At 44.6% G+C, this 23,770-nt stretch overlaps 1 protein-coding gene across 1 annotated transcript in view; it reads right to left on the bottom strand.

Annotated features, from left to right (window-relative positions):
- LOC138284889 (discoidin, CUB and LCCL domain-containing protein 1-like) overlaps positions 1-23,770 on the bottom strand; it is a 180,831-nt gene that overhangs the window by 122,194 nt on the left and 34,867 nt on the right. Inside the window, exon 2 of the mRNA XM_069224136.1 lies at positions 8,815-9,030. Coding sequence (XP_069080237.1) covers positions 8,815-9,030 — 216 coding nt within the window. The remainder of the gene's footprint in view (positions 1-8,814; positions 9,031-23,770) is intronic.

The raw sequence follows: 23,770 nt of genomic DNA, 5'->3' as shown, positions 1-23,770 counted from the left end.
GATACAGCTTGTGAAAGTGTTTTACCAGCAGTGTCATTGGATTTGTTCCTGTGGTAACTAAACAGGACAACTTAAGTGAGTAGGGCTTTCCGAGTCACCTCAGCCCTCCATTGTTGGCAAAAATGCTTCCAGAGTAAGTGACCACTACTCTACAAAACCATGAGGGCCAAAGCTTTAACAAGCAATGAAGATCACCCTAGAAAGTTTGGACAGTCAGTGCTTCTAGAATAAATGACTGCTACCTGTAAACGAAGCCCCATGCTTCCAGGTGGAAGAGCGACACTCTGAAAAGCTAACAAGACTGGTGTTTCTAGCTGGTGTGACCACCACCTTATAAAAACTTTGAAACGTTGAGATGTGAAGATGCTAAGTACTATTTAATTACCAACAGAAATCTGGTAATATTGAGATTTGAAGGTCCTGGCACCATCAGCTCTACATTTGGGAAGGTGTGGGACACAATATGGAGAGCGGACTACCTGCAAAATTGGTTATGTTGAGATGTAAAAACTTTGAATCGACTATGAAGGTGGGTATGTTAAGATTCTTCCTTGGAAGAAAACCTTCACCTTGGAAGTTGGAAAAGTTATGTCCTCAGCATGTGAAGCAGCAATCTAACTTGAAAGGAATGTCAACAGGACTGAGGAAGCACATTATTATCACTAAGTGTACATCTCACACTTTGGAGAACTCTCACTTATTACAGGCTCACTTATAAAGTATAAGTTACAGTAGATGGGGGACAGTCTCTCTTCTAAGGAGCGAGTTTCAAGCCTTCCTGGAGAGGCTTACTAACTGGATGGGAGGCACACAGTTACCATATGCTCCACGTTATCAGAGACCACATGGTCCAATCTTCAAATAATTGTTTAGGTCTGGCTTCATAGCACAGCTTTAGCCAGACCTTACATGAGCAACAGAAAACAAGCTTTAAGAAGTCAACTGAGAGGTAGGCTTTGCCACCCCATAAATGTTGATATCCTTAAGTACAGATTATGATGGGTGGAGCCTGAATGCTGAGAAAGATTGCTTGTATTGCATTTTTTGTCTTTTGGGCAAGATTGTGCTCTCTACAGCAGGACTGAGTTTGTTATGGTGGCATGCCAATGATCAAGGTTATAGGCCTGATTTTTTAAACATTACGACAAAGGCAGTAGGCTTGATTTATTTATTTGGAAAACCAGATTAAATATGTCTGGGCAAAAATGCTGTTACAGCAGTGTGATCTACTATAATTTTGTATTAATCTTGATACAAGATTCCCAAAATTACGCTATTACACCACATCATGTAATTACACACCATTTGTGGTAAAAACAAATGTACAACAAATGCACAGGAACAATGCAAACAACAGAACACAAGCAGTTTTTGTTTGCAGTGCTTTTCTTCTTTTACTTTATTTTTTAAGCACAAAATACATCCAAAGAGGTCACAAGAATGCTTTTCAAGCTAAAATATAGCATCAAAAGCCAGTTTTGCATTTTGCACAATTATGCATATTTTTTCAAAATGTTTGCGTAACTACCCAAAAGCAAATTATGTGAATTTCGCACACCCCTTTTGTTAACCCCAATAGGCCCTTAAGGGTTGACTGTCATTACACTGTGTTGTTTTATGGAAAGGTACTTTCCTACATGGATTCTCAAGTTATCATAACAGGCTAGGGTTTTTGGTGGTGGTTACCCCCTGACAAACCAGGAGTGTACTAGCCTTAAACTTTCAGAATACTAGTTATGCCACATTAGGAAGGGTTGTATGTTGTTTTGCCAATTGTGATTTTGCAGATAACTGTAATTTTATGGCTGCATACCGATAGTTGTGTTGAGGGAAGAAATATGCGGAATATAATAGGCCTGCATTGGTTATGGTGGCAAGTCAGTGATAAAGACTATAGGCCTGTTTGACTCTTAGGAAAACGTTATGTCTGAGGCCATAGGTCCAACCTTTTTATTAAAAAAATGTAAAACAAACACAGTAGGCCTGACTATGTTTACTAAAAACCATGTTAACGTCAATAGGCCTTCACCCATTTTCCTATCAGCAATATAACAGACACATAATCGTAACAAGCCTGTACAAAAAATAGAAAGAATACATGTGGAGTGAGCATCCCATAAATGTACATAAAACACAGTAGGTCTGACTTATTTATTGAGAAAATCATGTTAAAGCCAGTAGGCCGTTAAAACGGACCAGGTAAGGGTTTTGGTTTCATTCTCTCTGATAAACCCTGTGGCTAGAAGACTGCACTTTGAAAATCCTTGTTAACCCTCTTAGGATAGGCTGAATATTGTTTTACCAGCTGACGGTTGCCTTGTGATATAGCATGTGAAAAATTCAGTAGGCCTGAAGTGATTAGGAGGACAAACCCATGATAAGTGCTGTAGGCCTGATCGGTTCACTGGAAAGATTTATCAGCTTCCAAAGGCATGATCCGTTTAGTATGAAAAGGCTGTAGGCCTGACGTATTCATTGTGAAAAACAATATGCTAAAGCCAATAGGCGTATAAGGGTGGATTATCAATGCACTGTATTAAAGGCTGTAGACTGACATTTTGTAACATGGAATATCACAGATTACAATAGTATGTAATGATTTTGGTGTAAATTAACCCCTCTGACAAACACTTGGAATTGAAGAGTTGCAAAGTAATAATTCTTGCAAAGCCCTTTTCAGAGGGGTTGTATGTTGTTCTGCTAACTGTAATTGTGTCTGTGTGTGTATATATAAATATATAGATATTTTTTTTTATATATAGTATATATATATATATATTCACTGGAAAAAACAAAGGTTACAGGGATGTTATAGTTAGCTTCTGAATTTACTCTTACAAAACCATAGAAATTCAGCAGTTATAGTTAGAGTTCTTTTAAGTAACTGTAACTCGCACCCTAAGCTAACTAAACGTGCGCCCTTGCCATGCAGTTTTCTTATCAATAATTTTATTGCAAATGTTGCAGTGATAATATCAAAGATGCCATAAAAGCTCTCATTAATGATATAATATGTGGAGTAATTAGCGGTTCATGGCGAATGTGTGAGTTATAGTTACCTTTGGGCGCAAGTTATGGTTACTTTAAGGAACTCTAAATATAACTGCTGAATTTCTATGGTTTTGTACGAGTAAATTCAGAACCTAAGTTTGGCTACCGGGCCGGTCTCTGTCAGGGAATGTGTCAGTGGGTGCGTGAGTGTTTCAGTGGGTCTGAAAGTGGGTGTGTGAGTCTGAGAGGGTGTGAGGGGGCGCCCGAGTGTCTGAGTGGGTGTGTGAGTGGACACATGAGTCTCTGAGTGCATGTATGAGTGAATTAATTAGTGTTTGAATGAGTGTTTTACCCTCAAATTTTTACATATTTGAGAATAATTTGCGAAAACATGTACATATTCACTAATATCGCGCATAGTGATGCAAAATCATTTTAAACCCATAATTTGCACCTAAAACACACCTATATCACACATCTGGGGTTAGGGTACCTTAACCCTAACCTCTTATGCCACTTTAAATTTACTTGGATTTTCACCCCCGGGGACCATGTCCCATAAAATAAAATGGCGACCGCAACTTTGTAGTCAGGATGCGGTCAGCCAATTGCACGCTTCTTTTTGCATGCGTAATCACAAATAAATTACGAATTTCGCAAATTATTCACGGCCAGAGATATCCAAATTTATTTTCCCTTTAATATCTCAAAATCCACTTAAAAGATTCACACCAAATAAGCAAAAGCATAATCTGCGTATCAACAGCTAACTTTCTGCCAAATTTGTTTTAATTCCGTCCAGTTGTTCCGGCCTGTAGTCGTGTCTAAAGAATACTATGGGAATTAACATGGGAAATACAACATTTTTAAGCCCCCTTTTTTGTGGCCCCCGCTTGGCGGATCACCCTGAAACTTACCATGTGCAGCAAGATTCAATGCAACACTTTTTTTGTAACATTTTGTGAAGATTCATCAAAACGGTTTCAAAGATATAGGCAAGTCAAAAAATGCTTTTTCTATGGAAACCTGGTCCTGAATATAACTACCTAGTGGCAATCCCCAATAGGTTATATATATATATTTGTAAGTTTATGATTGTATGACTTATGGTAGTCATCTTATGTGCAACCCTTGAAGTCTCAGTTCGTTATGACAACAAGCCAAGGATGAAAACTATTGGCTAGATTGGTTCATTGCGAAATGTCAGATGCCACAGATCTAATCTACTAATCACAAAAAATTACAACAAAGGTAGTAGGCCTGACTTAATTTTTTAGAAATGCATTTATTAAAGCAAGTAGGCCGCTAAGGGTGAATTGTTATTAAGCTGTGTTGAAGGCAGTCAACTAGCAGTTTGCTTCATGGAAACTTACAGACAAACTTAGCAATGGTTTTGCTGTTGGTTACATTTTCACATAAACCCTTATGGTAGAAGACTAGTACTTCTTTCTTAGGAGGGGTTAGATATGGTTTTGTCAACTGTAATTGTATAAATATTACAGGTCTTATTGGTTCATCTGGAAAGGTATGTCAGATGCCATAGGTCTGAGCTGGTATTTTAGAAAATTATAATAATATTAGCACACCTAGTTTATATATTGTGAAAATCATATGGAAAAGCCATATGCCTATGAGGGATGTTAAATCCTGTAGACAGTTTTTTTGTAACATGCAATCTCACAGATTACTGTAGTAGGCAAGGATTTTAGCATTGATTGCTTCCTTTGGTATACCCCTTGGGTTCAGCATTTGTACTGTGGTGGACGGAGGCCTAGCAGGTGCAGTGCCTGGGCCAATACATAAAAACAAACAGTACATGATTACTCACACATACAGAGAGTCTTTGTGTCACCCTCTTCCATCTGTCTGAATGCCACTCACATTCTGCTTCTCCACCTGACAAAATACTCCGTGGGGCAAAGAATAAGCCCATTTCTGCAATCGGCTCTGTCATTTTGTTCTCCATATTTTCCTCTGATTGGTCCCATTTAATTCCTTCCCTTCATCTTGAGTTTTTTTTTAGCATCCCACAGCTATAAAAACAATCCCTTTCAGCTGCCCATTTAACATTTATTCTTCCCATTTTTGTGCATATTAACATTGTGTGTTTAATGCAAATATTAGAATGGGTGAATGCAAGAAGTAGTCAGTGGATGGATCGCGCATATATGCACTCTGTCACTGATGCTTGTATTAGTTCAAGGATGAGTGTCAGAGTCTGTGGATGATTACTTATTGCAAGCCTAAATTCATCCGTCGCTTAGTGTGCACACAGCATGCAAGTCGATGTATTTCACCCACACAAAACCGCCCCGTCCCCAGGGCAAGTGAGAGAAATACTCAAAGTGTGCGGTTTACGAAGACCTAGCTATTTTCTCAAGCAAAACACCACCAGAAAATGCAATAGCAGTCTTATAGGAGTTAAATGCAACGCAAAGAAACAAGGACGGCCACAAACAAAATTGTACAGCAAGTGACTCTTGAAATATATGAACAAAATACATTTAGCCAGGATTCCTCAGTCCAGTGATAAACAATTCCCAAATGCATTGCAGCGGCCAGAATATTTCTATTTACAACCTATGCAGGGACAGGCACCTGGTGCCAGCAATTCACGTTCACACCAAGGGTTCTTGGGCATGTAATGTCATCACCATTCATTTATACAAGCTTTCACCCCTGACTAGGCGAGGGACGGAAAATACACAGAGTTTGACACAAAACATAGAACTCCAGGGCACCGCATAACGCGCCATCCCTGCCAGGGTACCTGTGGCCTGACCAGTCTCCAGGCAAAGACTCCATTCATAATCAATTACAGTGAACCAAGGGTAGGGCTGAAATGTCCAGCACCATCAGCAGATCGCCCCCCACACCCCGATGCCAGCGCCGTGCCCACCAAGATCATTACCCTGTCAAAGGGCCAAAACCAGCTAGTGAGTCCAATCTTTGCAGCTAACCCAGTTCTCTTCTGCTAAAATTTCTGCCTTGCATTTCAGGTGTGGGTGTTCACATCAAATGTCGCCCCTGCCGCAGGTCCTGTCCTGAGGTGGTGACTACTGAGGGGTCAAGGGACAAAAGTGGAAGCTCTCAGGGTCTGCAGGGTTCTTAAGCCTCCTCTGCCTCTGCCCACAGATGTCACACTCCTCGCAAGAAGCCAGCTGGGACTCCATCACAGCTCCTGCCCATGGTGTGACTAATGGCGGCCCTCTGCTACGCGCAGGGTCCACCAGCTCAAAAGAAGCACTTTCAGTTATGAGCTGAGCCTATCTGAATTGCCAATACTGGTTTTATGTGTGTTACTCCAACTGGCTCGATTGGGATGAACCGAGACTACAACTTGCAGTATGCATTTATCACGTTCATTTCTTTTTTATCTTTAAATCAAAGTGTATGGGAATGGAATTTGTGGTTCCCATTGAATAGGGAATTATCCCACAATCATAGTACTCCTTTTTGAAGTGCGGTGTCACTCCTGGCTTTCTCAACAAACACTTTCATAGAAACTCCTGCTTAGAAACCATTATGTTTTTTTGGTTAGAACATTAACTTGAACCAAAGCCACAAATAGTCTTCCTGTGGGCTTAATATTGCCAGGGGACCATCGGATCTGGAAAACGATACACGTGGTTCGAAAGGGAGAAACTGTGAAAGGACTGACTGAAGGTATTGCTAGTCCTGTCCTTACAAAATTCCCGAGAAGGAAGGCAGAAAACAAACTGTAGCTCCGCGCCGACCGTCACAACAGAGGAAGTGACAGAGTGTGAGTCATGTAGAGGTCAAGGCCACCACACGCATTTCCTGTGAGAGAAAAGAGAGGTCTACTGTTAGACTAAACTTTCATACCGGCTAAAACAAACAAAACGGAGAGGGTTAAATATGTATAATATGAAAGAGTTTCAAACTGTTGCTCTTTTACTGGAGGGGAAGGCTGCAGGAAAAGCCCGTGGAATGTTTTCTCGGGAACCCAGAGATTTCGTAAGATCCCAGTGGGGTTAAGCAGAGTGTCATATACCAAGGCGAGAGGCTGGCTTGTGCTGACAAGGGTTCTAGTTAGCTGGTTGAGAGCTTTTGCCTAGCTGGTTGTGATCATGTCCTAGATGGGTGCGACTCCTTGGTCTTAGAGGTGGGCCTTACCAGCCTGCTAGAGGTCGTGTCATTTGGCAAAGGTTTGTTTCACTTGGCTTGAGTGTCACTAAACAATTTGTTGGAGTGTCCTTGTTGGGTAGCTAGAGAATTCTTCAGTGGTTGGCGCTCCCGCTCAATTTGCTGGAGCAGCCCTCTGGTGACCAAAATGGCTCCTTAGTTTGTTAGAGTACAATCTTGGTTGACAAGTCACTTACTCGGCCCTCAAACAAACATCCTTGCACACGTCTGTTTAGGAAATTGCAGAGTTTTCACTAAATGCTCATCTATCGTTGGCTGACCCCTTCACCTTTTTCAGCTGCTTATAATTTAACGGAGAGGATAGCCTAGTATGGCACACCAGTTCATTTTAGTAATTTATTTTATTTGAGATTAAGGTATTAGGCATGCATTGTTCACCATTTCTTTAGAGAAGCTTGACTTTGTCGTCACTCACAATTCCACCATAACACACTGGAAGACAAACCAAAGAAAGGGTCTTCAAATACGATAGGCTTGTTAATTATTAAACCTAAAAAAAGAAGGCAATCCAGTCAACTACTGGGATAACCCAGTCAAGGTGACCAACCAACCCACTGAATAAACAGTTAACCCTAATGAGAAACCAAGAAACCCAACAACTGAGGAGGTACACCCACTTAAGGAACAGCCTAACCAACTGAGGAAAAGAACCAACTTAAAAGGAAGAAACCATGTGAAAGCCAGCATAAGCAACTGAGAAAACAACAAAAAAATTAACTGACCAAATGAGAAAATAAATAACCCAGCTGAGGAGAGAAGGCAAACAATTGCGGAGAAACCAAAATTAAAGACACTACAAACTAACTTGTTAAGATAAAAATGAATATATCATCTGAGGATGCAGCACAACAACATGTGAAAACATCTGCAGTGATGAGACAACTGAATAAATGAGAAGAAAGATGACCCGGCCGAGCAGACAATATAACAAAAGAAGAAAAGCAGTTAAGAAGCAGCTCACCAACTCAGTAAGTAGGTCCACCAACTGAGAGGTCAGCTGACCAACCGAGCAGGACATGCAAGCAAGGACACTACAGAACCAGCTATTGAACATATAGGTAGACCAAGTAAATAAGCAACCGGCTCAACCGATGAGCCAACTCAAACAACTGAGACAGTAACCCACCAGATGAGACAGAGCAACAAGATCACCAAATCAATTGAAGAGACAATGAAACAAAATGTAAATTATACAAAAAAATGGGGTAATTTGCAGATGTTTGTGAATGACAAGAATGCTAAACCCAAGAACGATATGAGCAAGGAAATTTACCAAAATGTGTTTATTATTATCATATTCATGTTCCGAAAATAAAGAATTAAGGGAACATAATGCTTTGTTATATTAAGATTCTTTTTTGCCACCCTTGCTCCCTTTTTGGGGGGGAAATCCTGGGGCCACCATCACCTCTGCCCATCCTTTTTTGAGGTAGTACCTTGACCACCCCGAACTTTCTTCCTCATCTTTTTGGTGCTTTGGACTATTTATTCCCCAGAACTCACCCAGAAACACCCACCCTCAACCGCTTCAAGAATTTTCTACTGACCAGAACCTTTTCCCATCAGACAGTAAGGCCTCCAGTTGCTCTAGGGAGTAGGAAAGGTGCTCTCTGGCACCTTCATTCATCCCTGAGCACAAGATCCATGACCTCTTACCGTAGCTGATGCCTTGGGAGGAGATGGTCAGTGACCCAGAGGTGCAGCGTGGGGAGTATTCCAGGTCCAGATCCCCAAAGATGACAGTAAGATTGGAACCCTCGGCCGCCTTGATATGCCACTCACAGCGTGTGCTATTCGGGTAGGTGCCCGGGTAGTTCCTAGAGGCCAGCGTCCCACTTTCAAGCCCTAGCGTGGTGGGCCCACATCCGCCCCCTGTAAGGTAAAACGAGGGAATGTGAAAGAGCATAATCAGGGTTTACAACTGGATTAGACAGAATGATTTAATAGCCAGTGTCACACAGAGGCAGCATAGAGCCAGGACTAAAATTGTGCCCTCTTTATGCAGCCTTCATCATACAATCAGGTCAGTTGCTACAACAGTTCAAGTCCCCCCAAGTGACCATGCACCCGCCAGCACAGATGTCCCAGAGCCTGTCCTACATGCTTTGCGACGTACCCCAATCACAACCTGAAAACCACTGCTACTCATTTGCCATTTTGTTTTGCCTGCCTGACAAATTTAGCAGGTAAAGAAACACTCAAACATTAAAGAATAACATTTCTTGCTTGTCCTGCCTCTCACAGTACCCAAGCTAGGTGCCACAAGTCTACTCAGGGGAAAATTGACACGACGCTTAAAGTAACTTGCTTCAAAAACTCAGAGGATACAAGCTGAACAGTGACAATACAGGCCATATTTATTTATGACTATGTGAATAATATTCAAGTAAAAACTGCAGACGTGGGATATGGTCAAAGTGGAAGAAGGTTTCAAATGTATATTGCACAAAATTAAGAGTATATTCTTAGGGTGCAGAACCCTCATAAATGCAAGAACGTAGAACTGTGGTAAATTTATAGAGTGAAGACCTGCGGTAAACGTATTGAGCTGAGGAATGTCATGCTTCGAGTGAAGACTTTAATAATTTTATAAGGTTCAGACATCTGTTGTAAATTTTTACGAAGGAAATAAAACAGATGGAATGACATGCTTATAACTGGCATTTAGCTTTATAGTTTGGAGAATTTTATAATGTTTTGCACTAAATTAGTAGACAAGCAATACTTTGGAAATTAATCCTTTTTTGGAAAAACTATTTAGGTTGCCACTAGACCCTATACATTTTGTTTATCTAAAATCTAAACTGTTCAGACTTATAAATAAGACCAAATGTTTGTTTTGAATTAAATTGTATGATTTTACAGAACTTGGTTTGGGAGGAACCCTCTCTATGGCATCCAATTTCTGTTGCCCCCAAAAATCTAATCTGTTTTGTCAAACTCCCAAAGTCCAAAAGACATACTCGGAAGGCCTTTACTCTGTGCTGTCTCCATCTGCCTTCTCCCTCCAGGGTCTGCCTAATCCCTAAGGTTTGAGTTATATGTTTACAGTTCAGACATAATATGATACACAGAAATGTGGGGCATGGCTTACCTGGGTTCTGTTAACACCCTTGCCTTGTTAGAAACAGAACTGTGCCTATGAAGGCCTCAGACAGATGCATGGCTCTGGCTAAGCTAAAGATCCTCTTGGAGCCTCCAGCCTGAAAGAAGCTGAGCCTTCAATCTGCTTCTGCTGCCCACCCTCTCAATTCAGTCATCAGCTCCTTCCCTCCCCTCTGTCACTCCTGCAGCAGAGGAGGGTTTGGCAGCACTTTCCTCTTGCAGATGGGCTGACAGCGAAGACCATGCAGGGGGCTGTGAATGTGCCAGGAACGGGATGTTTTGCTACTGATTTTTCACCGAGCACTTTCACAGCACTCTGCAGGGTGTCAGACCATCTTAAATGCCAACCCCACCCAAACCATACGGAAAAATGGAGAAAAAAACACAACAGTGTTGGCTCTGTGTGAAAGTCTGCCCTCATTCATCTGTGTGACGTGTACTCAGGTTGGCTCTCCAGGCCAGTGAAACTGCCTTCACGGAAGGTGTTGAATATCTACTGAAGTTAAGCCATGGAAACAGGTGACATCAATATTAACAGAGATCGCTCTATCTTCCCTTCGTACATTTTCTAGAATATCTTCCTGTTTCAACTTGACTTAAAATGCAATATGTGTATTTTTTTTATGTACTTATGTAGCTCCTCAAATAATTAAAGAAAACATTCACCTTTAATATAAACAGGGAGAGAGAACGAAATGGTCACCTGGTGACTGAACTATACACCTGCAAACTAGGAAATACGGGTCCATCCCAGCTTCCCTGGTTGGCCAAGGTGTGTGATCCAGGCAATTGCCTTATGTTCCTGTGCCTCATTTTCCATTAGCCTCACATTTGAGAGCACATTCAAATGCATAAGTAAAGGGTGTGTGCAGCATAAAAACGTATCTTGGGGCGTTTGAATCGAGGATAATGTTGCTCTCCCTATTCTAACAACATAAGGCACCTGGAGGGTACGCCTGGCAACTGTGTTGCCTCTTAGTTGAGCAATGGGATCATTATGAGGGTGGTCGGAGTAAGGGCCTCGGTGTCTCTAAGTAGATGTTTAGAAACTATGAATTGTATTAAATGCCAGTCAATGCGGGGGATATAGTCTATTGTACTAAAGTGAAGAACTTCCACGTGTTAAAGAAATACCCTTTTGAACAGTCAAAATGTTTGCTGCATGATTTACATACCAAATGCATCGATGGGTAGCTTGTGCTATGGCTCTTAAAACCAAGCGGCACCCTTACTTTGGCTCAGGCTCTGCTCTCCATATTAATTAATTGCCACCCCTACTCCTTCCACAGTGCCTACAGTCATATCGGTCATGCAGCCTCTCCATAACAGACACAGACAGATATCTGGGTGCCCAGAGTGCAGGGGTAGGAGGCATGGAGACCCAGATGCTTGTGGGACCTCATTTCTCCAGATACCGAGGATTCTAGGAGGACGGACGCAAATGGGTTCAACAGGGAGCCCCCCCATAGGATGCAGAGGCCAATGTTTCTGACACACCCAAGCTGAGCATGACCTGAAAGGGCCTTTCAGTGTTCAGGATCCAACCCTGGGTAGCTTAGATGACTCCAATGGCGTAGCCCCTGGATACCTGCTTGGAGGGGGGGGGGGCTGGATACTCCCTTGAGGAGTCGATGAGCGGCAGCCCCTGATAGCATGCCAGCATCTGAGAAGCCCTGGCCTGGCTGCTCGGGTGAAGCCCCTCATCAGTTACTCCAGGGAGAATCCCTATGTAGCTGCTAGGCTGAGGCCCCTTGCTGGAGCCTCCAGTGAGGGAGCTGGTGGCCGTCTCCAGTGAGGGAGCTGGTGGCCGTCTCCAGTGAGGGATCTGGTGGCCGTCTCCAGTGAGGGATCTGGAGGCCGTCTCCAGTGAGGGATCTGGAGGCCGTCTCCAGTGAGGGAGCTGGTGGCCGTCTCCAGGGAGGGAGCTGGAGGCCGTCTCCAGGGAGGGAGCTGGAGGCCGTCTCCAGGGAGGGAGCTGGTGGCCGTCTCCAGGGAGGGAGCTGGTGGCCGTCTCCAGGGAGGGAGCTGGTGGCCGTCCCCAGGGAGGGATCTGGAAGCCGTCTCCAGGGAAGGATCCGGAAGCCGTCTCCAGGGAAGGATCCGGAAGCCGTCTCCAGGGAGGGATCCGGAAGCCGTCTCCAGTGAGGGATCTGGAAGCCGTCTCCAGTGAGGGAGCTGGAGGCCATCTCCAGTGAGGGAGCTGGAGGCCGTCTCCAGTGAGGGATCTGGAGGCCGTCTCCAGTGAGGGAGCTGGTGGCCGTCTCCAGTGAGGGAGCTGGTGGCCGTCTCCAGTGAGGGAGCTGATGGCCGTCTCCAGTGAGGGAGCTGGTGGCCGTCTCCAGTGAGGGATCTGGAGGTCGTCTCCAGTGAAGGATCTGGAGGCCGTCTCCAGTGAGAGAGCTGGTGGCCGTCTCCAGTGAGGGATCTGGAGGCCGTCTCCAGTGAGGGATCTGGAGGCCGTCTCCAGTGAGGGATCTGGAGGCCGTCTCCAGTGAGGGAGCTGGTGGCCGTCTCCAGTGAGGGAGCTGGTGGCCGTCTCCAGTGAGGGAGCTGGTGGCCGTCTCCAGTGAGGGAGCTGGTGGCCGTCTCCAGTGAGGGAGCTGGAGGCCGTCTCCAGTGAGGGAGCTGGAGGCCGTCTCCAGTGAGGGATCTGGAGGCCGTCTCCAGTGAGGGATCTGGAGGCCGTCTCCAGTGAGAGAGCTGGTGGCCGTCTCCAGTGAGGGATCTGGAGGCCGTCTCCAGTGAGGTCTCTAGATAAGGTCTCCGCTTCGGTCCTAGGCAGGCTGCGCCTGCGAGCTCCCTATAATACAGCGATGCTTGGAGCTCACTTCTGGCATGTTTGGGGTTCATGCACGCGGACAACGTAAGGCACAGATTCTTGTATGTATGTTTCGCTCCAGGATTTGTGGGCCTGGACAAAGCTTTCCATTACCTGGGTTATGACTGCAGTATGACTGCCTTCAAAGGATTCAATGTCCAGGACAGGATTAGAGGAGCTGTCTAGTAAGAGTGATGTGACGAGCCTATGCAGGGAAAGGCTTGAGTGGTTGTCTCCTCTATAAATGTTTCTATCATCGTAAGTGCTTTAAATGGACCGGTACTATTCGGTCCGGCACTTTTTGATTTTGAGACGTAGAGTACCTGCACTTCTCAAGAAAAACGTAATACTTTTAATTGGAGAATACCGGCACTTCTCATAGGCAATCAGGTACTCTGGCACAGAATACCAGCACTTCTATTTTTCCATTTCAGGCACTGGTTATCGCTTTTCGCGCGAGGCCTGGAGAGTTCCTTTCCTACGGGCCAGGAAAATCACCATTACGGGCCAGATCTGAAGTGGGTGCCGTTTGAGACTAACGGGATCTCTTTTTACACGCAGAGGCGTCAGTGATGGTTCCTTACCAGAGCTGCAGGGAATGTCTGCAACAAGCGGTGCGACGTTACTTTACAAGAGTTGCCCGTTTTTCTACATATATGAAATGGAGCAGTGGTCTTTCACGTCCGCAGATTTTCATAGTGGATAAGGGCAGGCTGGAATGGTCATTTATGAACGCAATAACACACTGCTCCCTAGGGGCATGGGTGGTTGTTGCTGCTGAATGTTTCTTTATGGGTGAGGGTGAAGGGGGTGTCTGTCTCCTCTGCAGTGCTGACCGGGAAGGACGGGTGACTGGCGTGGCCTGCGAGCTGTCCGCCTACACGTACTGGCTCGATTGGTCGTCTTCCCCCATTGATGATGCGTCCATCAGAAGCAAGGACCACAGTGGCTGTTGCTTCTGACTGATCTGAGGTGCTTAATTTGTAAATAAAAACGTGCCGGTGCCCAAACCCCTCTTCTTAAACACGCGGCTGCTTCAATTGCATGTGGGAGGAGGGCATACTGAGGCAGCGTAATCCTGAAGCTATTTCGGGCCTCTTTAATCCATTTACAGCCACTCCCTGCCCCTTCAGCTCACTCTTGCAGCTTTCTGCATTTTCCCATTGTGAAGGTTTTTCGTTTTTTTCTTCCTCCGTCGTTCCCATATGTGTCTTTTGCTCGCATTAAATGCTTGAGGCAGAAAAATAAGGGCCAGCCCTCAAAAATAAGTGACAGTGCCCGGAAACAACAAGCACAAATTAAGCACTGCTGAGCTGGTCTCCCCAGCATACTTATTTACGGGGTGGGGTGCCTCATAACCCCCAGGCCTGGAGGGGTTGTCTCCTCCAGTGAAAGTTGCCGGTGCCTCACATTTCTATTGCGCGCTGAATGTTGTGAGCTGATCAGTATTCCCCTGGGGCACCTGCTCGCCCGTGCCCCTCCCCCACCGCCGCAGGGCACGCACTGCGCTCCGTTCGCACACAGGCCCTCAGTTCAGAGCGCCTCACTCACACTACGACCTTTGTGCCCGCGCCTGTGAATGAACCTCCGTCTTCACATTCACTCTCTGGGCACGGCTGCCAGGAGTGGGCAGGGCGCCAACTGCAGGCTGCGGGGTCTCGTCCACCCCGGGATGGCCATCTTCTCACTTCCCTGTCCTCTAACTTGGAAGCTCGTTTTTTTTAAAAACATCTTCGCAGTATGCACCTATGTAGCGCACCTGTTGAAAGCTCCCAGCAGTGAGGGCAAGGATCGAATGGGCACGGGGTCTGCAGTTTCTTCTTACCCCCTCGACGACGACGATGTCGGGGCGGGGACTACCACCGCACACAATATGCTGGATTATTTAGAATATTTACAATAATGACTTGAATACTTATTAAAAACACATACAACTATGACAGAGAAAAATGTGGAAGAGAGTCCAGCAGGCAGAAAAAGCAGAGGCAAACTCGAAAAGGTGGTTTCAGGATATGGGTCTTGGTCACTGAATTTCCTGTGGGGCCTCTAGACCACAGAATTGAAGGGGTCACCCAGTGTAGGGACAAAAGTAGTTCCAATTTACTTTCTCTGGACTCATTAACAATCACCAACAACAGACATTCCAGAATTTTCCTTCGTTTCATGATGTCAGATTGGGCTTGAAGAGCTTTTATGAGACCATTCACTGGATGGCTCCTTTCAATCAGGTGTCTGTCGCACAGACGCTTTGGATCCGTCCCATCTTTCTGGGCACTGGTACAATTCTTAAAGCCATAGAAACGATGAAGGGACCAGTTACTTGACCAGAGCAACTCTTGCATACGATGATCTTCTGTATACCTCCGCTGAATAGAGCAGTTTGATTGGAGGCGATGGTCAAAGCAAATGCTATTGCACAAGAGGCCCAAGCGCTGCTTTCCAGCCATTTGTTGCAACTCATGTATTCAGAGCCTCGGACGCCGCCACAGTCATGATGAGCATGGCTAGGCAAAGGGTTCAAGATGCCAGAATGCATGGTAACTAATTCAAATCATGCGCATGGCACTCCAACCAGCTTGCAGAAATGGTTTAGAAATATAAATAATGTGAAGTTATAAAGTAAGAAGGGGGACAGCTTTGAAATCAAGCATGAGCTGAGCAGTAGGTCTGGCTTGCATTTTGAGTTCCGACTAAAACACGAAAGAATCCTGCTGCAGCGAAGAAATATTAACAAAACATGGGTGCTTTCAGTGAGCAGTTCCTCTATTAGATAAAATGTTTAAAGTGTGATGACTCAGAGTGTCGTTGAAATGTAAAATAGTCCCTCATGCACTGCAATGTATGCACTCTGTAGGAGGTGGAATGATGCACTAAATAGCAAAATACCATGAGGTGCTTGAGATGTACACCCATGGGCGGAAATTCTTTTAGCCATGTTGTTCAGCAGCATGCCTGCTGATCGGCATGCCTAAAAGTACGTGGCTTAGGGTAGAGTAGAGTGGCATTGAGTAGAGTGGTGTGGGGTGGAATAGAATGGCGTAGCATAGTTTTGCACAGAGTAGAGTGGAGTGGCAGAGTAGAGTGGCGTAGAGTGGTGTTGCATAGAATGGAATGGGTTGGCATAGAGTAGCGAGTCAGAGAATGAAGAGGGGTGGGGGTGGCGTACAGTGGAATGGTGTAGAGTAGGGTGGCATGGAGTGGTGTAGAGTGGTGCAGTGTTTTAAGTGGAGTGCCGTAGAGTGGGTAGAGTTGAGTATGATGGTGTAGAGTGCAGTGGCAGAAGGGGGAGTAGAGTGGTGTGGCACAGAGTTGCACAGAGCAAAGTGTAGTATAGAGTGGTGTGCCATAGGTTAGAGTAGCATAGAATGGCATGGGGTGACACAAAGTAAAGTGGCGTGCAGTAGAGTGATGTGGAGTGGCTTGGAGCAGAGTGGTGAGGAATGGGGTGGCCTAGAGGGAGGCAGCGTAGATGCAAGAAGCATATTGTACAATGGAATGGTATAGCGTACGGTGGGGTGGCGGAGAGTAGAGAGATGTAGAATGGATTAGAGTGGAGTGGCGTAGAGTGGAGTAACTTTGAGTGGATTGGTTTAGAGAAGTATAGAGTAAAGTACGTACAGTGGAGTGGCATAGAGCAGAGTGGCATGGCATGGAGAAGGGTGGAGTGGTGTGGCATAAAGTGGAGTGGCATAGACAGGAGTGGAGTGGCCTAAAGTAGAATGGAGTGGCGTAGAGTTGAGTAGCATAGAATGAAGTGGTGTGGAATGGAGTGGCGTTGACGATAGTAGCATAGAGTGGAGTAGTGTAGAGTGCAGTGGCATAGAGTAGAGTGGTATTGTGTAGCATAGTGTGGCGTGGAGAAGAGTGCCGTTGTGTGAAATGGTGTGGAGTGGAGTGGCCCTGTGTGGAAAGGAAAGTTGCCCAAGACGCCAGTGAATTGCCCTATATCACTTCAAAGCCTGGTCAGGGCCAGTAAGTGTTATATAATACAATAATACAATAGGTTACCAATTATTTTGATCTACGATGTATGTAAGCAACTGATCCCATTCATACCATGCAGGAGCTTTTTCGTATGTGCAACGCTTCCACAAGAACTGGTTTGTTTACAAATAAATGCGTTTTAGACCAGAAGTGGCTGGTAGGTGAAGGAGCAACATATATAGTATAGGTTGAAGATAATAAAGATGGAGCCAGGTGGCAGCAACAAAAGAAATAGTACTTGAATAACAACAGTATGATCAGTGGATGGACACTAATTAAGTTGAAACAATCTGTGCTTGGTCCTTGCGCCACAGAAAGAAAAGGAAGTGATAGCTTGCATGTGCATGCCAATTAGGAGGCAGCATAGAAGAGCGAAAACTACATGGGAAGCGCTGGCTGCATCTTTGCATTTTTTTTTCCTTATGGTGGCATCACTTTCATCACAAATGTCATCACTTGTGAATGAGGTGCAGGTGGCTAAATAAAGGTTGCCCAGTCAAGGGGAATCCACACATTTAGCATGAGACAAAAATAAAAGCACCTTGGCTGGGTGCGTTCGAGACACCAGGGACCAGCAGCTGAGAGGTGAAATTCTCCTAATGAAAGCATGGAAGTCTGGGCAGGTTCAAAAGAACACAAAAGAGGATTCATTTACCAGGCAGGGTACCAAGATAATTCAGCAGGTTTATGTGCTTGCTGCTTGGAGCTCAATCTATCCTGCAGGACACAGGTGTGAAATATTTGCATGGCAGGAGCAGACTTATCTTTGCATAGTCGATCAACAATAGCCCCCCGAGTAGGTGCCAGATAAGCTTGCTCATCTGAGGTGTACACTATATAAATGCATGTTATTGCATATTTTATCAAGTTATAGCCACCTAAGACTTATTTGATAGGTTTGCCATTGTAGGGAGCGGTTTGCATGGGGAATAATGATTCTTTTACGGCTAACCATTGGATAATGTATTCTCTTCATGTTCTAGAGCAACATGGCTGATGTTCAGCAAGGCAAAAAGTTACTTTAAAAAAGCACAATGATGTGGCCAGCGATGTCTGCGTCATAGTGATTGTTTTTGTTATTAGAGGGTGGGATAGAGCAACGAAAGGTGGGAGGGAAGGGGCAACACAGGCAATTGGATGGTGGGGTGGGACATGGACAATGGGAAGGTGGGGGTTGGGGAGAAGGAATATGGACAACAGGAGGTGTGTGGGAATAACGAACACTCAAATGAAGGGGGAGGGCAGAAAGAAGCAATAAGGACGACAGGGGAAGGAGAAAGAAAAAAAGTACCTAAATCACAGCGGTAGAAGTGGAAGGACCCCAGTCATGAAGAAGCAATCACTACTTGGTCAATTATTCCAGATGAAAGTGGAAGTGAAGCCATCATACGCTGCCCAATTAGGATGTAGCAAATGAGTGACAATGAAGCCCAAGAATGGTAAGCAGTGGGTGGGCTCCGAGCCCATTCTAGTAAACAATACCTCTTGCAAGCCAAAAGTGCATGTGCTGTCAGAGGAAAGACCAAAAAATGGTATTGTGTGTGTAATAAGCTTACCAATGAGTTCAGCGTATGAGGTAACAAACGAGTAGTGCCTAAGATGCATGGAAGCATGAGAAACTAAGTATGCGGAGACACTCAAACACAAGAAGCATTTTGTATGAAATGCTTGGTACCATGTGTGTTGCTCACAAACACAAGAAGCCTGGTATTGGGAAGGCAGTGTTCTGACACCTTAACACCACACTTCAAAGTTATGTGCCAGTATACTGTCATCACACACGCCAACAGCTTTGGTAGAGGATAACAGAATGATGGCTGTGGTTCCTTGCATTTGTGAGAAGAAGCGTCCCTCTTTCTAAAAATAGAGGGCACACTTTGTTCACTTGTGTCCACCCTTGGCTTGTGCCATGGTGGCGTCGGAAGATGATGTAGTGGGTGCTGCCCTCATTTCATATGTGGTAAGCAGATGTGAAAGTGTTTGTCTGCAGGCCAGGGCACACTTCTCTAAAACAACAGGAGTATCACATTTGTGGTTGGGACAGTCCGAGCATTTATATGGAGGAGCCGGTCTTCACATAACCAAAGACAGACTCACCAAGGTGTCTGTTGAAAATAAGGTGATCATCTCACTGCCTTGCATTATGGACACTGTCTCCAGAGCCCTGAAGGTCTCTGCTACAAATCACTGTTTCCAGATGTGCTAGTCTAATTAGTTCAATGGAAGCAAAGCAAGACTACAACACTCAGAATGCACTGGGCGATCACACGAATGTTTAGAACAGGAAACAGTGTCTGGAATGATCTTGGAAGACAGCTTATCTGTGCGAACTGATGCACGTTTAGTCATAAAACCACCAATGGAGGCTGTTCACAATTTGCAAAGACACAGAGATCAGATTATTTTAAGACTAATTATCTTCATCACAAAAGTAAAAGGATATACGTGTTGAATTCCCTTTGCCTGGATCCAGGCCATAATCACTGCGACCCACTGAGCCATTAACACCCTTGGTAAAGCAGGGAGACCTCTCCAGAAAGACTTATCTGAGAGAACCCCAGTGACTAGCAGTGTCTTTGCAATTGGGTCAGGTCAAATGTACCTAGTTGTCTGGCAATCCGAGGTGCTGAAGAACGACAAGTGGCAGGTGTTAAGGGTCTTGTTTGGTATGGAAGGCAAATCCATCTCCTTGACCTCTCAGAAGGGGCATGGCTATGGCCACAACTGTGATAAGGACCCTGGGTGCAGAGCCTAAGTCGAGGAGAAGCATGCCTCACTGATGGTGGAGATTCCCAGGCAAAAAGCAGAGGATTTTCCTATGTGGAGGCAGGGCTGGAATGTGGAAATGTGCGTCTCGGAGGCCCATGGCGCTCAGCCAGTTCCCTCGCTGGAGAAGATGACTGGATCTGCGTCAGCATAAACATTTGGAATTTCTCCAGTGGGAGGAATTGATGTGTGTGGTTAGGGCTGGTGCAGCGTACAGGCCTCATTCTTTTCTTCTAATACAAAGAATCTGGAGGAGGACGTTGACCAAATTAGATTCTATGCTAATAGGAATCCGTGTGCTCAGTGCTACAGTGGTATTCTTTTTTTTCCCAAAAAACCAACAACAAAAAGGATTTCTAGCCTCATGAGAATACCTAGGCCGAAGTGCTTGACACCGGCAGATGGAAACAGCATGGGGAAGACCACCACAATAGATTCTGGGTTCTCATTTCAAATCTCTTTCAGCGTCTGAATTTGGCCTATGTCCTGCCTCGTGTCCTGATCACCAAATTCCTTTCTTCACAATTTGCAGTGCATGTTCAAGTTCCAACATTTTATTATAAAATCCTGAAATCTTTATATCTAATTTTAGCTGGACTCCATTGCGCTTACCTTACTTCTAATACCCTGGTTATGAAATATCACTATTAGTCTAGGGACTTTGTTTTTGGTTATGGCCATCTTTATGGAACACTTTTACAATTTGTTTGACTTCAAAACATCACTTTTTGTTTAGAGTAATGAACGTTTTGCTATGCTTTATTGGATGGCCCAACACTATTTGATTTCCATGCTAGAAAAAGCACAAGTGCAAACAAAATAATTTTAAAAAAGGCTATCAAGTAAGATCTGTTGTGCTGACTTGACTAGAGAAACTCGTAGGGCCTGTGGAGTCAGATGAGGAGATTTGTGCCTCTCAGCAACCAATACCTTTGGAACCATCTGCATGGAAAGATGTACTAGCAAGGGAGTGGAATTCCTATCCCACCACCTGGCGCAAACATGTATTTTTTGACCACTGGGCAAGGAGGCCCAGACCCCTACAACACAAACCACTTAGATATCAGTTTACAGTACCACAGTAAGGATCTGTGAAAAAGAATTATCCAAGAATGCTTCCTAATGCAAAAACATTCATAAATATGAGAAAACAGTAGTGAACGTTTGCTTTAAAAATGTAATATATACAAAAAATGTGCAACTTGAAAAAAATTTTTTGCTAAATTATTGTGAAACTTTAAATGTTATTTCTCTAAGGCATAAAGTAGTAAATTGTGTTTGACACATGCCAGTTAAAAAAAAAAAAGATTAATAGCAGGGAATCAGTGTGAAACTAGCTGATGAGTCCATAGCAAGGGCAAAAACGGTCCTGGGTTGGTTATGTTCTGGTTCGGGCCTGGCTTGGCATTTCGGACTGAACTATTACCACTGGAGCAGAGTCAAGTCTGATATGCATATAGCTGGGTTTTAAATGAGACGGCTTGGTGCGCAAAAAAAAAAAAAAAACAATGGCCTGGGATGCGTTCCTGGGTAATGGTGGCTGAGAATAATTAAAGGTTTCCATCCATCACTTTTTGTATACGTGTGAAAATAAATTAGGGCACAATTCTTCAAAAATGTCACAATAGTGCACCCACAGTTATATATCCTTGCATTGGTGCAAATTTTCCGGAATTCGTGAGGTGACTGAATTAGGCCTGGAAACCGTACTGCCAGCAAGCCTTTGTGTATTTCAGTTTCATGTTTGATATCTGCTCATGTGAAAATCTGCTGAGCACTTGCAACTTGCCCTTTTCCTAGATCCACCTTTTTCCCCACTACGGAAAAGTTTCATTTATGTCCTAGTCAGGGGCACATTTCAAACCAATTCCAGAGGAGGAAAAGATTGGCGAGGAGTTGGTAAACGCGTTAGTTTGAGGGTGGGCACAAACTCACAGGCTATTCCAAACCCTGGAAGTACCACGTCCCGTTTACTTCCTGGGCCTCTATGTAGATTTGTGACTAGGTGGCAAAATCAGAGCCTTGGTAGAATCCAAACCTTGATATAATATGTGTCCAAACATAATCAGAGGCTGTTATCAGCGCTCTGTCATAATTTGTCACCTCACTGCATGGCACCAAAACAGATAAGTTAATTTTCTTTTAAACAGGACCAGTAGAGTGCTGAAGAATCCCGTCCTTACGTGGCTATTTTACGGCATCCCACCCTAAAGTGCCCATGAGCGTGGGGGAAAAAGTCAATGAAAACAAAAATATATGCAAGAGGAATTTGTTTCAGTAGCCCAAGACATATCTGCTATTATGCGGAGAAAAGGAACTTAGCTGGCGATCGTCCACGTCTCAAGATTTAGTGGGAACAGGGTTTGGCCACAATACTGCCCACAATTTCTAGCACTAAAAATGGAGCCCGGAACGCTGGTCCATTGCGGATAACTTCCAGGGGCGACTCCCTGCGATTCTCGACTCCCAAGGCTCTTGCTTGCATGTGAAGCGCCGTGGTCTGTGCTCAAGAGGAGGGAGCGATGGCTCGAGCTAGCAGAAGGCCGCTTTACAGACTCCTACGCTTATTTATTTAAGCGTTTTTTTGTGACGCTAAACGTACAACATGCACGTACTGCAGCAAACGTCGGGGCAGCGTGCATCCTCTCCCGTACTCTGCGCACATCATGCCCCTCGGGTCCCTCTCTGGGCAGGCTGGTAGTCTGCATACTACCCGAGCGTCATCGGAATAATCAGTGCTTTAAATGGGCCGGTACTGTCCGGTGCGGAGTACCGGCACTTTTTTTTTATTTTTAGAGGGAGAATACCTGCACTTTCCAAGAAAAACGTAATACTTTTAATTAGAGAGTACCAGCACTTCTGAGAAATAAGCAGGTACTCTGGCACAGAGTACCTGCACTTCTATTTTTCCATTTCAAGCACTGGGAATAATAGTATTAAAAGTGTATTCCCTGGGCCAGCCATAATCGACGTAGGGTTGTGCAAACATTCTAAATTAATATGGAGGTATGCAGGAGCCCTGGAGGGCAACACCACAGCGGCGTTTGCGGAAACTTGACCTCAACAGACTCAAGAAAGCCGATCTGTCAAGAAGCAATAAATCCAGCTAAATGTGTGGTCTGGCACCCCTGCCACTTCTTTGAGACCAGCCAAGAGGATTTTGTGGTTTCCGACCTCAGAAGCCACAGATCCAACAACGTGAGCGTGGCTTCGGCTCGAATATTGTAAATGCATGACAGCACTTCCGGGGCGAACCTTCGCCTCCTCCCCCGACTGGCATAATTGAGACATGCATTTACCTCTGAACGATTTGCAGATGTAAGGTAGCTGCATTCAAGAGTTTTTAATAAAAATAGAATATTAGAAATAGGTCGGTTGTGGTTGCAGGCTTTGGAGTCCAGAGAGGCATTCCTAATTAATTCCGTTATCTTGGCTCATTTTGAAGGGACATTCGGGGAATGATGTCACCGTGCCTCTCAAAACCAAGCAGACACCACCAAAGAAAGGAACGTTCGAGAATGTCTTTTGTTGGTGATTAGCAGCGATGCAGGAATGGTTAAATAGATCTGTTTTCCCACACTAAATGGCCTCCTTAATGCTTCTGTGGCAGAAATGCCACTCTTAAAACAGCTACTGATTAGGTTCGAAACTCCCAGCACTGATTCATCCCAAAAATCCCTGTTACAGAAATGCCCCACACATACTGATATTCTGGGTTCCAACGATGACCATAACGTCATCATGTGACAGACGTAGGAAAATGAATAGTGCTGTGTTCTTACAAATATGAACACTTTTAACAGCAACACTGGTTAACAAAGTCTGCAGTCTTCAGTTCCGTTCTCTTAAACAATGGTCTAATAGGTTAGCTCAGTTTTATCAAGACAATAAGATTGAAGCTTTTGACAACGAGCATTTTTAGCACCTTGTATTTAACAA

This window comes from Pleurodeles waltl, chromosome 3_1 (genome assembly GCF_031143425.1).
Source record: "Pleurodeles waltl isolate 20211129_DDA chromosome 3_1, aPleWal1.hap1.20221129, whole genome shotgun sequence".
Taxonomy (NCBI): Eukaryota; Metazoa; Chordata; class Amphibia; order Caudata; family Salamandridae; genus Pleurodeles; species Pleurodeles waltl.
Note: the sequence above shows the minus strand (reverse complement) of the source record. Positions and strands in the feature narration are given on the sequence as shown.